Source organism: Halichoerus grypus, chromosome 2 (assembly GCF_964656455.1).
Source record: "Halichoerus grypus chromosome 2, mHalGry1.hap1.1, whole genome shotgun sequence".
NCBI lineage: Eukaryota > Metazoa > Chordata > Mammalia > Carnivora > Phocidae > Halichoerus > Halichoerus grypus.
In genome coordinates, this window is record NC_135713.1 from 191,731,026 (window position 1) to 191,745,082 (window position 14,057).

Genomic DNA, 14,057 nt, shown 5'->3' on the forward strand with positions numbered 1-14,057 from the left:
AGAAGTCTCAAAGCTGGGAAGATGGGGTGGCACTAAGTCTAGAATACCCGGCTGAACTCGGTTCGGGGTCCGAGGCTTGGCTGGGTTGGCGCCCCAGGGGGCGTTCGATTGCCCCGGGAAGGCCGTCGCACCCTGTGTAGATGTCCGGGACATCAGCCTGTGGGTCAACGTCGAGTGTGGGTCCTGGTGACCGCCTCATGTGTTCACTTACTATATGTGAAACCATCAGACTATCCGTGCTCGAAGGGGGGTGGCAGGAGACTAACCCTGTTAGGGTTTGCAACTGCCCTAGGTTGGGTGCGGAGAGCCGGGAGCACACCGCCCCTCGGCGGCGGCCAAGAGTGTGGCACCTCAAAGAGAAAGCTTAATTCCTGAGGACCTAGATTTGCCACCTACGTGCTCTAGCCCACTTTCAAATATCCTCGACCGAGAGGTTCGGCCTACTGGTTTGGGTCCTCACCCCTCTCGGGATATTCTTCCTGTACTTTTGATCCTGCAACTCCTTCCTCCAGGAATGACCTTCCTCATTCTCCTGGCGTACACTTACGTGTTCCAAAACTCAGCTCCAGTGCCCCTCCTCCAGAACCCCCTCTTCCTCCAGGGCATGACTCCCTTTTTTTTTTTTTTATCCTCAGCGCCTAGAAGGGTCGGAGGAACTGAGTTGAGTCGCTCGGTTCTGCAGGACCTGGGTTCAGCTGCCGGACGCGGGCTTCCACCAGGGGGCGCGAGGACTCCGCGTCATTTCACTATGTCCACCAGGTGGCGCTTCCTCCCTCCTCTGGCCCCCACAAGGTCGGGGAGCCGGCCGGCGGATCCGCCTCGACTGATTGGGAGACGCACAGCTAAACTATTTGCATTATCTTGAAAGGACCGCGCTGAGTGGTTGAGGTATAGAAGAAGAAGCTGAAACGGGCCCTCTCATTGGCTTAAATTCCCCCCGGCGTCCACATCCCGGTCAGATTGGGCCCGGAGGTCAGTCGGAAGCCGCCGGGCTAGTGGCGACAGAGCACCCAAGTCCGGGTGGTGGGCGCTGCAGGGTGAGTGCCTGATGGCCGAGCGGCTGGGGTAGGGGACCCCAGGGCAGAGCGGGTGGGGGACCGGGGTGGGAGACTGTTGGCCCCGCCCTGACTCCTCTTGGCTTGCCCATTCTCCTGTTTAGGAGTTGGAGAGGTGCATCTGGAGAGGGAGGGACAGCGACCCTTGGCACCTGCCTCCACCCACCCACCGGGGTCCTCTCCGCCCACCCGGGCCCCACCCACGCTCCCCTGGGGTTGGAAAAGGAGTCTTTTCAGCCGCAGCTTCTGACCTCTCGGGGTATCTCACTCACTTAGGTATAGAGCTTTGTTTGCTCCTCTGGAAAGTGGATCCGTGGTTTACGGAGGTGTGTGCCGGGGTGGACCGTGGAGGTCTGCTCACACGGAGGCTTGTTCTTGCAGAGTCGCTCAAAAGTGGGTCCCCAGGGCTCGGAGCCGCTGGGTATGGGTACCGAGAATGAAAGCCCAGAACCAGACTGCCAGAAACAGTTCCAGGCCGCAGTCAGTGTCATTCAGAACCTGCCTAAGAATGGTGAGGGCACGGGGACCTGCATTTGGGGGTCAAGAAGATTGGGGTCTGCCTCTGATCCCTGCAGTTGTTGCAGATAAGTCCCTGCCTGGGCTGCCCTGGGGATCTCGTCTGCCTCCTGCCCCTGTCCCACTGGGTCGGAGCCCTCGCCATCTCTACCCATTACAAGGGTGGTTCATCCCATCTCCCTGAGGATGATGCTCTGCCTTCCACTCCCACCCCTCTGCCCAGGCTCTTACCGCCCCTCCTACGAAGAGATGCTGAGATTCTACAGCTACTACAAGCAAGCTACCATGGGACCCTGCCTGGTCCCCCGGCCTGGGTTCTGGGACCCAATCGGACGATATAAGTGGTGAGCTCCCTACCGGCCGGGCAAACAAGCCTCAGCTGTCAACCAGCCTCTCACAGCTCTCTGCCCTCCAGGGATGCCTGGAACAGCCTGGGCAAGATGAGCAGGGAGGAGGCCATGTCTGCCTACATCACTGAGATGAAGCTGGTGGCACAGAAGGTAGGGAGAGGCTGCAGGCTTCTTTCTGTCCCCAAGGTCCCAGCTAGGTGGCCTGTCGTCTGCCTTTCCAGGGCTGACCCCCATTATGTTTCCTGCACACTGACACACCTGTAGGAATTACCACCTTCATGCTGTCTCCCCAACCCTGCGTGTCTCTGGTCCCTGACTGGGCACAGGGTGGAGGGGCATGACAGGGCAGGAGCAGGGTGGAGGGGACCTGGCTCAAGGGGGGATAGGAGGACAGTGGTAGGAGGGGCAGGCCCCTACCCAACAGACCCCCTCCCCCACAGGTGATCGACACAGTGCCCCTGGGCGAGGTGGCAGAGGACATGTTTGCTTACTTCGAGCCCTTGTACCAGGTGATCCCTGATATGCCGAGGCCCCCGGAAACCTTCCTGAGAAGGGTCACAGGTCAGGCCCCCAGGCTGTGAGCTCCACAAGTGCTGAGTGAATTTTCTTAGGTCCAGGCAGAGAGGGCTGCTCAGTTGGAGGGGGAATTTGGGGGCAGAGGGCTCCAGGTGATGTCCCTGTAGGGACTCCACCCAGTGCCCCTGATGGCGTGGGCTCATAGCTGATGGGGAGCAGGGGTTGATCTCACTGGGAGGCACCAGCCTCTTCCCAGCCCCACCTCTGGGTGCCATGTCTCAGCAGGTTGGAGAGAGCAGGTACTGAATGGAGATGTTGGGGCTACCCCAGAGCCTCCCTGCCTCCCCAGGGAACCAGCACCCCCAAGTCCAGGTCAGTGCCTGGGCCGGAGGGACAGAGAGCCAAACCCAGAGCAGGGGTGGGTGGGGGGCTTCTGGTGGGGTGGGTAAGGGGAGAAGGCTGGATGCCACGCCTCATGCTCACAGATACTGAGACCTCCCGTGCTTGCAAAGGCCGGGGGGCAGGTTCTGGGATTCCAGTGCCAGGACCTCACTCCTGGGACCTGTCTCTGCCTCCTGTCTCTAGTGCCCCCTGAGCAGGTGCCTCTGCCCCATTGCACACCCCTCTCCTTCTTCCATAGCCTCCCTCTGTCACTAATGTTACCTCCCCTTGCCCAGAGTCCCGGCCACCTAGGGACCTGGACTCCGAGGTTTTCTGTGATTCCCTGGAGCAACTGGAGCCTGAGCTGGTGAGACTACCCATCATTCCCTGCCTTCCCCACCCCACTGGGCCCTTGCTGCCCTACCCCCACCCTTGGACCTGTGCCTCATCTCAGCAGGTTTGGACAGAGCAGAAGGGAGCCCCTGGGGGAGAGCCTGACACCAGAAACAGCTCCCTGCTCCCTGCAGAGAAAGGTGAGCCCTCCCCGACCCTTCACCCGCTTCTGCCATTCCCTCTGGTTCTGGTGTGCCCCAGGCTTTCCCCTGACTGCCCTCTTGGGGCGGAGGTCAAAGTCTGGCACTGGGCACTTGCCAAACAGCCAGACACCAGCCTGGACGGGCAAAGTCCCTGCCCGGCCCCCTCTCTGTAGGCTTCCCATGTGAGACTGTCAAAGGACAGTGATTTCTGTCCTGTCTCCTTCTAGAACTTCCAGTGTGCCATGTCCTTTAAGGGGCACTTTCATAAATATTATTTCCTTTATTCCTCTGAGTAAGCAGGTCATTGAGTAGCCCTGTGAAGGCAATGACCTCTTCCCCCAATTTTCAGATGACAAAATGAGGCTCAGGGAAGTTTCTGACTTACCCAAAGTCACCCAGCTAAGTGGCAGTGCTGGGATTGAAACCCGTGGCAGCCTCTTACTCAGCCACTCGAATGGACTTTATAAAAGGCACACTTCACAAGGGACTGCACTCTACTATTACTTTCCCCCAGACCTGCCCCAGCCTGCCACCACCCTGTCCCTAGCTGAGTTGCCTCCTGAGCCCCCTTCCTTGTGTTTGTGCTCGGCAGAGGGCAGCCCACTGGGGCCCCAGGAATTGGACACGTGGCTGGTGGGGACAGTTCGGGCACTGCAAGAGAGCATGCGGGATGTCCAGGGGAGACTGCAGAGCCTAGAGAGCATGCCCAGCCTCCTCAAGCAGGTGAGCTGCCCCCAAGGCCCAGGGCAAGATTGAGGCAGAACGCTACGGGTCTCTACTCCAGGCCCCTCATGGAGCCACTTCCGTCTTTTTGTCCTAACTCCCCACCTGCCCACATCTCTGACTTCTGCAGAGAATGGTGTGACTCGTGTGTGTCACAAGCAGGGCAGTTGGGGGGGGGGGGGCTGAAGGGAGAGTGGGAAGGGCCCTCCTTTCCTGCTCTTACCTCCCTCTGCTGGAAGAGAAACTGAGCATGAGGGCTAATTCCAACAGTCTGGAAGGCCAGGATGTGCGTGCTCTTTGCACTGGGGCTGGGGGTCCCTGTTGCCCCTTCGTCAGGACTTCTGTTCCCAGATTTAGGGTTTGCTCCCAAACAATTCAGCCCTTGCACCCCTCACTCTCTCCCCTCTCCTAGATCTGCTTGCCCCTTACACCTGGGCTCCTGAGCTCCTGCAGCATGGCTCACAGCCACCCTTCTTGGAGCCCCCACTGAGTGCCAAAGACAGGATTTACATTATCTCATTTAATCCACACATCGGATGAACTAGGTTTGCTTTTCATTTCCCTTTTACAAAGGGGAAACCAAGGCTCTGAGAGGCTGGGTAATTCAGCCCAGAGGAACCTCACAGAGCTGCTGTGAGGATTAGATAAGATAATGCCCCCCCCCAGCCCAGGAAGGCCTTCTCCAATGGGCTCCATTGTTACTATTATTATTATTATTATTATTATTATTATTATTATTATTAACATCCAGTGATGGAGCTGGGAGTGGCCCCAGGTCTGTCTCCCTCCGAAGCTGGGACTCACCACAGACTCTGAGTGGGTCTGTTCTTGAGAAGCCTGGGGTCATGGGGGCAGGAGACAGCTGAATTGCTGGATATGGGGGATTGCTTGGGTGACCCCTGACCCCCTCGACAATGTGGGTGGCAGGGATTTCCTCAGATTCACCTTTCAACGCCCACCCCTTCGAGGCTTTATTTACTTATTTATTTGACCTTTAGCTAATTTTACATGCTGAAGATTTTAAAGACTCCACCCCGAAATAGCTGGTTTTCCATCTCTAAAAATAAGAACATTCTAGTACCTAGCCCAAATGACAACATTTTAGCACACAAAGTCCTTCATATTATCAAACACCCAATCCCAACTGAAATCTCCCCAGTTGTCCTGAAATCGCCTTTGCCAGCTTCTCTGTCCAGTCAAAACGTGCTGCATTTGGGTCCTCTGTCCTTTAAGACTCCTTTCATCCAGACCAGCCCTTCTTCCTTGCTACTGACTTATCGGGACTGGGCCAGTGCAGTGGTCCTGTAGAATGTTCCTTTTTGGGTCTTTCTGATTACATCCTCGTGGCTAGTTTACATGACCAGATTATGTCAGATGTGATGTTCTTCACATCAGGGGACACAGATCTGGATGTCCCACCATCAATGATTCTTACGTAGACCACCAGCATAGATGAAGGGGTGACAGTCGGATCCCATCACCGTTGGAGCCAGGGAATGTCCAGCTTCCCCATTAACCCCACTGGCCACATGATTTTTTTTTTTTTTTTTTTTTAAAGATTTTATTTATTTATTTGAGAGAGAGAATGAGATAGAGCATGAGAGGGTCAGAGGGAGAAGCAGACTCCCTACCAAGCAGGGAGCCTGATGTGGGACTTGATCCCGGGACTCCAGGATCATGACCTGAGCCGAAGGCAGTCGCTTAACCAACTGAGCCACCCAGGTGCCCTGGCCACATGATTTTTGACAATTGATGGATAATCCTTGCCTGGATCAATATTTGGAAAAAATGTTGATTTTTAATTTCTATTATTTCTTTACCATATATTAGGTTTCACTTTTCTGTAGCGCGTCATCTAGCAGTTCCCTGAAGTACAGTGCCTTATGGAAAGGCAGAATAAAGGCTTAATTCTTTCTCTTTAATTACCTATTTTAAAGTAGGGAGTTGATTTAACAGCCACCTCAATAGTGACAAATTTCCAACTTTGAGTATCATTATGGACTAATGGATTTTAAAGATTCAGTATTTCAATCAACTGAAATTAATTCTTTGTGATGCTTACACTTTCACAATTTTGGTCAATGGAGACCCTTTCAAGCTGGGTCCTATGTTCTCATAACATGACCTCATTAATCTTTAAAAGCTTCCTTGCTTTCTGGTACAAGATGTCCCACATTCACCTCTACCTTCCCTGCTCCAGACCTGGAATTAGCCACTTCTCCAAGGAGCCCGGGCTCCTTTTAGCAAAGGATGGTATTTGGAAATGAAAATCTGAGCACCATTTGAAGTATGTGGCACATCCTTTATAATACTGGGTGTTCAAGCCACACCAAGAGGGCCACTGATTTGTGGCCGAGAAGAGACAGCCTGGAAGCCAGTCTCTCCACCAGGCAGCCCCTCCAGTCCCCTTGGCACCCGGGACTGTCCTGGGCGGAGGATGTGGGAGGGAACTGGAGGTCAGCTGTCAGGGACACACTGGGAACCCCAGGGTCCCCTCCCTTCTCGTGGTGCAGATTTGGGTGCAGTGGCTTCTTTGCCCCCGTTCTTACAATCTTAGGGAGGCAGCTCCCCCAGACGAAGCTCCCGCTTACTTCTGGAAGCAGGTTCCTCAGGAGGGCCCAGTCTGTGCTGAAGGCTGGGCTGGCCCCTGACTCGCTCCCTCTTGGCAGCAGAGGACCCCGCCCAGTGCCCGGCCATGGCCCCTCAGGCTCTCGGGTCCCACGGTGCTCTTCTTCCTCCTGTGGCCCTTCATCGTCCAGTGGCTCTTCCGACAGTTTCGGACCCAGAAGAGGTGACTCTCAGTGGAGGGGTCTCTGCAGCCAACTAAGGTGGCCATGAGCCCCCTGTCCTGCTGTGCCCTGAGCCTTCCTAGGGTTTAGGAGAAGAACAGCATCAACTGCGTCCCCCCCCACGACTCAGTGTTTGCCTTTGCACCGCTCCCTTATGGGGGGGGAGCATTTAAGAGCCCATCCTTCCCCTCGACTTCACTCGGACGCCTTCTCCCCTCCCACCCAAACATCGAGGCTCCCTGGTGAGGGTGGAGGAGTGGTGCACGTCCCGGGTTCTGGGTTGGCCGTGACTCGGGGGCGGGGCTGCCGGGTCTCAGCCTCTGCCCTCCCCTCCCTCTGGGTCACCTGACTCTTCTCCCACCCCAGCCTCTCCGGGTGGAGGGCCAGCTCTTGGGCAAGTTGGGACTTGGGCTGGGGCCTGGAAGAATGATTGGCTGAGAGGTTGAGGGAGGGAAGCCCGGAGGCCCGGCCGAGTTGGGGGGGAGGGGAGTGAGCTGCGTTTTGCTGGCCTCCCTCCCCCTGCACACACACACTCAGGACGTCTTCACGGGAGATTCACTTACAAATGAATGTTTCACTAAATAAAATAAGACCTTAATCTTCTGCCGTCTGGGTCCCCACGGAGTGAGGCGGGAAGCCGGGTCCGGGCGCTCAAGGCACGAGCCTCTTCCCTGCCCCTCCCCCAGCGCCCCCGAGGACCGTCCCGAGAGGCCGGCGGTCTTCCCTCCTCCCGCAGCAGGAGCGGCGAGCACAGGGGCCCGGGGCCGAGGGGGGCGGGGCGGCCGAGGGAGGGGCGCGGGGGCCCTCTGCTGTCGCCGGGGGGTGGGGCCAAGGCGCGGCCCCGCCCCCCGCCCCGTCGGAGGGGAGGCCCGGCGAGCTGGGGTTGGCGGGGGGGAGGAGAGGAAGCCCGCGGGGCCCGGGCGGAGGCCGGGTCCCAGCGCGGAGAGAAGGGCGGCTGCTCGTTGTGTCGAGCGCGGGCCGCAGGGATGGGGCCCCGGAAGTGCCCACCGCCCGCTTCCCCCTCCACAGCTGGCGTGACCTCCGCGCTCGGGCTTTCCCAGGGAACTTTCTGGAAGGCCAAGACCCAGCGGGAGCCTAGTCCCCGCCCCGCCCTGAGGAGTGGGGGCGGGGCCGGGCGCGGGGAGCCCCCGTCGGGGTGGGCAGAGCGCCCGCGTGGGCACAGAGCTGCGGGTGCCGCCGGCTGCTCGGACTCCGAACTTCTTTTTCCCACCGCCTGGCGGCCTTGGTCTCTCTCTGGTCTGCGACAACCCTGTCGCGTCCCCTCCCCCTTCGCCTCGGGCCCCTCTGGCTCCAGCAGTGGCCCGTATTCGGTGGGGAACTCGCCACTCTGAGCGCCTCCTAGTTTTAGCGCGTGAGAGGCCACTGGCCAGGAGCCCCAGCTGCGGAGGGCCACAGCAGCCTTGAGCCCCTGCAGCTGCCACCGCCTGGGCCCCAGGACCTTCCTGCCCTCGGTGAGGAAGAGGCAGTTCTGAAGGCCCCTTCTTGGAGACCCTTAAACTCCTGAGTTCCCTCTATCCGCCCCGGGCCTTGACCACTACCCGAGGCTGGCTATCATTCGACCCACTGGAAGCCTCAAGTCACTCCGTCGGTCCTTCTCTCAAGGTGGGGAGGGCGTCCCCCAGGGCAGACACACAGGCCCTGGTGCTCTCTGATCCAGCCCAGGGGCACAGGCAGAGACACTGAATAAACCCTTGTGCTAAAGCTGGACCCCAGCAGGGGTGGGACCAAAGCGGTGCTGGGGATGCAGGAATGGGCACACAACTAGGTGTGGGACTTGGGCAAGCTTCGTAACTGCTCTGAACCTGGGTTGCCTTGTTTGTAAAATGAGGATGAAGATCTCATTATAAGGCAGTCCTGGGGTTTTTGGTTTTGTTTTTTAAGATTTTATTTATTTGTGAGAGAGCACAAGCAGGGGGAGCAGCAGGTAGAGGCAAAGGGAGAAGCAGGCTCCCTGCGGAGCAGGGAGCCCCATGCAGGACTCCATCCCAGGACCCCGGGATCTTGACCTGAGCGGAACGCAGACGCTTAACCAACTGAGCCACCCAGGCGTTCCCAGTCCTGGGTTTTAAATGCCTGGCAATGGGTTAAAACTCAACTAATATCAAGGTGCCTGGCCTCTTGTTTGACAGAATTCTAGAATTCCACAACCTATCATTCTGCCCTCCGCTCCCCACACATGACAAATGAGCCCTGTCCAATAAACTAAGGGTGGCTGGGCTCAGCTGTTACCTTTCAATCCCCCTGAATGAGGGTACCCAGGAGTCCTCTGGAGTCTGAAAATGTGGTAACAATAAAGAGATCTCTGACTCCCATTCAAGTTCTCTGCAAAACCTTTTTTCCTCAGGGAGCTGTCGGTGTGAGGGGGAGCTCTTGCTCACAGGAGTCTCCTGCATGACTGATGAAGGAGCACAAAGAAGGGCAGGCTTTTCTCGGAAGCCCAGGGACTGGAGTGGTCAATTTCAAAACAGGTGGATGTGCCCCAGAGGCACTCTTGCTTGCTTCTCCCTTGGGGCATGCCCATCACCACCTCCCCATGGAACCATTCCTGAGTTGCCAGACAAGTCCTTTCTTTGGACATGACGCTTGCTCTTTATAGAACGTCCTTCTTCATGCTACTGAGCCTAAAAACCCTTTATCCTTCTGAGAGAGCCAAGAAGACATGTCCCCCACGAATCCTGTCCCTAATTCCCAACTCCTGAGCAGCTTGGCTCACAAGCTCCTTGCCAGGATTTTCTTCATTTGTCGTTTTGACTCACAGAGGTTTAATGGCCTCTCTACACTGTCCATGTGCAAGGATGACATTTTATTCATTGTCGTTCCTTCCTAACAAATGTTTGCTAAATGAAGAAACGAGGGCTTTAATTAGGCTGAAGCTGTTGGAAATAGAAAGGAACTAAATCCAAAGTTCTTGAGAAAAAAGAGAATTTTGTTTGTGAAAGAAAAATGACACGAGGGTCAAAAAGACCTTCGTTCTAGCAAGAATTGCCAGTTAGTTGTCATGTGACCTTGGACAAGTCACTTCATTTCTCGGAGTCTCAGAGATTTCTTATCTCTAAAATGGAGACAATCATTCCTACCCTGTCTAACTCACTGGGCTGTGGTGGGGTCAAATGATTGTGTAAAAAAATGTTATATGTTAGAAAGAGGCCGGGACGTAAGATGTTGCTATTAAGAAAGAAATAAGAATGGGTCACGGGTGTGTGGTAAGAGGGAGAGGCTGTTACTACACTGAGATTTTTGGCCTAAATGATTACAGCGGAGAGTTTAGGCTACTCCACGGCCCTGTCCTCTGGGCTGGAGCTTGGAATCTGGAGAATTTTCTCAAGGAGACTGTGTCACCTTCCCTCCCCCATGAGTCTACCCCCAAAGTCCTGGGCCAGCATCCCCCTGCCCCCATTTCTGGGCAAGACCTCCTCTTTCTTTGGCTCCGTTCCCTCCCGGTGCTGCCCAGCGCCCACTGATGAGAAGAGCCTCTATGGATGGAGAGATTGGTTGATTATTTAAACTCAGGATTAATTTTGAACCTTCTCCCCCACCTCCCCACAAAGAGGTCCATAATCTGGCCCGGACTGCCTTGTCTGAGCTCAGGAAAGGTTCCCGGTCGGCCCCAGGAGGCCATTTTCTTCGACAGAAGCTGAGGCCCGGGGGCGAGGCCTTCCCACCCCGGGTCTCCTGGGAGCCCCAGGTGCACACCCCGCGCTTTCCGGATCCCCGCCCGGGCGAGAGGCTCGGTCACGGCCCATCGGCCCACCGGCCCACCGTTTTGCACTGGTCCTGGGGCGGCCGCGGCCCTGAAAGACTAGGCCTGGACTGGGGCTCGGCCACTTTCGTCCAGCGGTCCCAAGGCCAATCCGAGGGTGGAAGTCACCCGGGACTCGAACCTGCCTTCTCATCCTCCAAGGCCTAGTCCGGGCTTGCTGCACTAATGCAGTCACACTGTCCCTTTAAGGCGGCACTTTTTATTCTTCATTTGTTTACTTCTTCATACGCTTTTCGTTTTTTTCAAAATACGTTCACGATATCCTTCCGCAAATGTCAGTCCCAGGCATTAACCACACACACCTTGCAGCCATTCCTATAATCTTAAGAATCGAGAGTTATTAGCCATAGGCCAACATCTCTCTTTATAGGATTTAATCTTCTTTTACACTGTAGGGACTACTTTTTAGGAATAAACCATTTTTGCTTTAGCTAACAAATGTTTATGACCTTCGGAACCCTTCCGCTGAGGACAGAAGACGATAATACCCTTTAAAACGCACCTTTTAATAAAAATATTGTGTGTAGGCCCTCAGAGGCCATCGAATCTTCTCGTATTCCTGAAGCAGAATGGTATGGTCCAAAGCCCGCCCCATCTTCTCTGCGATTGGCTTTCCTTCTTCGGCGAGACGTGTGACTCCTGGCCAATGGTCACTCACGTTTCTCTAGCGAGGGCTATGCGATGGAAGGAGGCGGCCTGGAAATCGCCCCCTACGCGTTCTGGGATTGGCTACGTCGCACGGCGCGCGAGGACGGCGGGCCTGAGGGATGGGAACTACGACTCCCAGCTTCCTGAGACGGGGACTCCGTTACGCATGCGCATGGGCGGGGCGGACAGGCTTCTATATAAAAGGGGCGCAGAGGGCTGGGAGGCAGCAGTTGGAAGTTGGCAGGTGGAGAGGCAGGTTGGGAGGGGAAGTCGGGGGAGGAGGCGGAAGAGTTGCTGTCGGAAGGGGGAGGAGGGAGGGAGGAAAAGAGGAGGAGGCGGTGGAGATCTGAGCTGAGCCGAGCATCGAGCCAAAGGGGAGATGAGTTTGTCTGTCCTCGGCTGAGGCTCCGGCCGGGCCTAGGGAACTGGGAGCTCGGGTTGGAGCGACACCCGTGGAAGTGGGAGGAGGTGGCTCTGGGACTTTAACCCCTTGTGGGCTCTGCGGCAGGGGATTTAACCCTTTGTGGATTCGGCCCCTCGGAGGCAGCGTCATCGGGTAGTTTTAACCCCTTCGGGGCTGGGTTTAACCCGTTGGACTTTAACCTCATCTCCTTGCCCACCAACTCCTCGATCGTGGGGGCGCTCTGCGGGGAGGCTTGAGGTCCACCCCCTTTGCACATTACGTACTGTTACTGCTGCTGCACCCCCTTGGACCCGCTAGCTGGCCGCGCTGTGGGCACTTAACCCTTTACTGACTTGAGCTCTCCCAAGTTGCAATTGGAGTTTGTTTACAGAAGGACTGGCTAAAGGCGTCACTGCAGGAATTACAGACCGAAGAGGACTCTGCTGGACATTTTTTTAAAGAAAAGAAAAACCTCTTTTTTCCTTAAGGACTTACAGCCAAAATTTTTCAAACTTCGAGAAGAGGACTCTATTAGTCATGGCCGAGCCACTCTTGTCAGAATACCAGCACCAGCCTCAAACTAGCAACTGTACAGGTGCTGTTGCTGTTCATGATGAGCGGAACCCCGATCGCCCCCCAGGCGCGGAGGAGCGGGTGCCCGAGGAGGACAGTAGGTGGCAATCGAGAGCGTCCCCCCAGTCGGGTGGCCGTCCGGGGCAGGAGGGGGAAGGGAGCTTGGAGCCGCAGCCGCCTCTCCTGCAGACCCCCGTCTGTCCAGAACCTAGCTGCCCGCAAGCAGGCAAGAAGGGCCAGAATGGGGACGACTGGTCCGCTGGCGGAGCCCCCCCGCCGGCGGCTGGGGGGGAACCGAGACCCGAGGCCGAGCCTCTCGCACAGCCATGTCATGATTCCGAGGCCAACAAGTTGGGGGCTCCTGCTGCAGGGGGCGAGGAGGCGTGGGGACAGCAGCAGAGACAGCTGGGCAAGAAAAAACATAGGAGACGCCCCTCCAAGAAGAAGCGGCATTGGAAACCGTACTACAAGCTGACTTGGGAGGAGAAGAAAAAGTTCGACGAGAAACAGAGCCTGCGAGCTTCAAGGATTCGAGCTGAGATGTTCGCCAAGGGCCAGCCTGTCGCACCCTATAACACCACGCAGTTCCTCATGGATGATCACGACCAAGAGGAGCCGGATCTCAAAACCGGTCTCTACCCCAAGCGGGCCGCTGCCAAATCCGACGACACCAGCGATGAGGACTTCATGGAAGAAGCGGGCGAGGAGGATGGGGGCAGCGACGGGATGGGAGGAGACGGCAGCGAGTTTCTGCAGCGGGACTTCTCGGAGACCTACGAGCGGTACCACGCGGAGAGTCTGCAGAACATGAGCAAGCAGGAGCTCATCAAGGAGTACTTGGAGCTGGAGAAGTGCCTCTCGCGCATGGAGGACGAGAATAACCGGCTGCGGCTGGAAAGCAAGCGGCTGGGCGGCGACGACGCGCGTGTGCGGGAGCTGGAGTTAGAGCTGGACCGGCTGCGCGCCGAGAACCTCCAGCTGCTGACGGAGAACGAACTGCACCGGCAGCAGGAGCGAGCGCCGCTGTCCAAGTTTGGAGACTAGACTGAAACTTTTTGGGGGGAGGGGGCAAAGGGGACTTTTTACAGTGATGGAATGTAACATTATACACATGTGTATATAAGACAGTGGACCTTTTTATGACAATAATCAGAAGAGCAAATCCCCCCGGCTTTGGTTGGTTTGGTAAATTTAGCTATGATGTAGCTTGCGTGCTTTTCTCCTGTTCTTTAATTATGTGAAACTGAAGGGTTGCTTTTCTTGTTTTCTTTTTAGAAGTTTTTTTTTTTTTAATGTGTAAGTAACTTGACCAAGTTATAATGCATTTTTCTGTTAAAAAATCCCCTCCTTAAACGGAGCTATAAGGTGGCCAAATCTGAGAACCATTAAATTCATTCTAGCTATAATAAATTTAATATTTGTAAATGTAACATAGTTTCAGTGTGATTTCTAGAGCTAATTCAAAATAGTGCTGATTTATTTTAAGTGATTGCATTGGGGGGGTAAAGAAATCATTAAGTTTGTCAGTTTGCAAAAAACAATCTTTAATGGGACAATTTTCAATTTGCTGATTTTTCCCTTGAATGGGTTTTAGTGTGCTAAATATACAGTTCAGGCAAAATATAAAGATTAATTATCTTCAATACCTAAGTGTGCTCGCTTTCTAGTGCCTTGGTTTTCTTTTTTTGATGCTGGAGAAAGAAACCAGTGTTGGGTGTTTGGGGAGCAGAAAGTGGCTACAGTCAGAAGCTTAAAATTTAATTCTGCTTCTCAACAGCCATTTGAA

At 55.5% G+C, this 14,057-nt stretch overlaps 2 protein-coding genes across 18 annotated transcripts; both read left to right on the forward strand.

Moving 5' to 3' along the window:
- The first annotated feature begins 642 nt into the window (after window positions 1-642).
- ACBD4 (acyl-CoA binding domain containing 4) lies at window positions 643-7,469 on the forward strand. Of its 17 annotated transcripts, XM_036116794.2 has the most exons (12): window positions 643-759; window positions 869-1,037; window positions 1,160-1,331; window positions 1,437-1,566; window positions 1,795-1,915; window positions 1,987-2,071; window positions 2,362-2,482; window positions 2,720-2,809; window positions 3,115-3,185; window positions 3,273-3,351; window positions 3,947-4,077; window positions 6,747-7,469. In XM_036116794.2, exons 4-12 carry the CDS (start codon window positions 1,479-1,481, stop codon window positions 6,870-6,872), a joined length of 912 nt encoding a protein of 303 aa, XP_035972687.1. In that variant the 5' UTR covers window positions 643-759; window positions 869-1,037; window positions 1,160-1,331; window positions 1,437-1,478; the 3' UTR covers window positions 6,873-7,469. The 17 variants fall into 17 exon arrangements, with proteins under 17 accessions (XP_035972687.1, XP_035972686.1, XP_035972701.1 ...); XM_036116793.2 differs by having other exon boundaries at window positions 651-1,037; XM_036116808.2 differs by having other exon boundaries at window positions 656-1,037; window positions 6,635-6,770.
- A 4,100-nt stretch (window positions 7,470-11,569) lies between these two features.
- On the forward strand, window positions 11,570-13,701 carry HEXIM1 (HEXIM P-TEFb complex subunit 1). Its single transcript, XM_036116788.2, has one exon. It carries the CDS (start codon window positions 12,236-12,238, stop codon window positions 13,313-13,315), a length of 1,080 nt encoding a protein of 359 aa, XP_035972681.1. The 5' UTR covers window positions 11,570-12,235; the 3' UTR covers window positions 13,316-13,701.
- Window positions 13,702-14,057: the final 356 nt, after the last annotated feature.

Bases quoted from the DNA above. Each gene is read 5' to 3' on its own strand.
- ACBD4 (XM_036116794.2), top strand. From the start codon at position 1,479: ATGGGTACCGAGAATGAAAGCCCAGAACCAGACTGCCAGAAACAGTTC. The intron at 2,483-2,719 runs GTCAGGCCCCCA...GCCATGTCTCAG, and splicing joins CTTCCTGAGAAGGGTCACAG to CAGGTTGGAGAGAGCAGGTA. The intron at 3,186-3,272 runs GTGAGACTACCC...GCCTCATCTCAG, and splicing joins AGCAACTGGAGCCTGAGCTG to CAGGTTTGGACAGAGCAGAA.
- HEXIM1 (XM_036116788.2), top strand. From the start codon at position 12,236: ATGGCCGAGCCACTCTTGTCAGAATACCAGCACCAGCCTCAAACTAGC.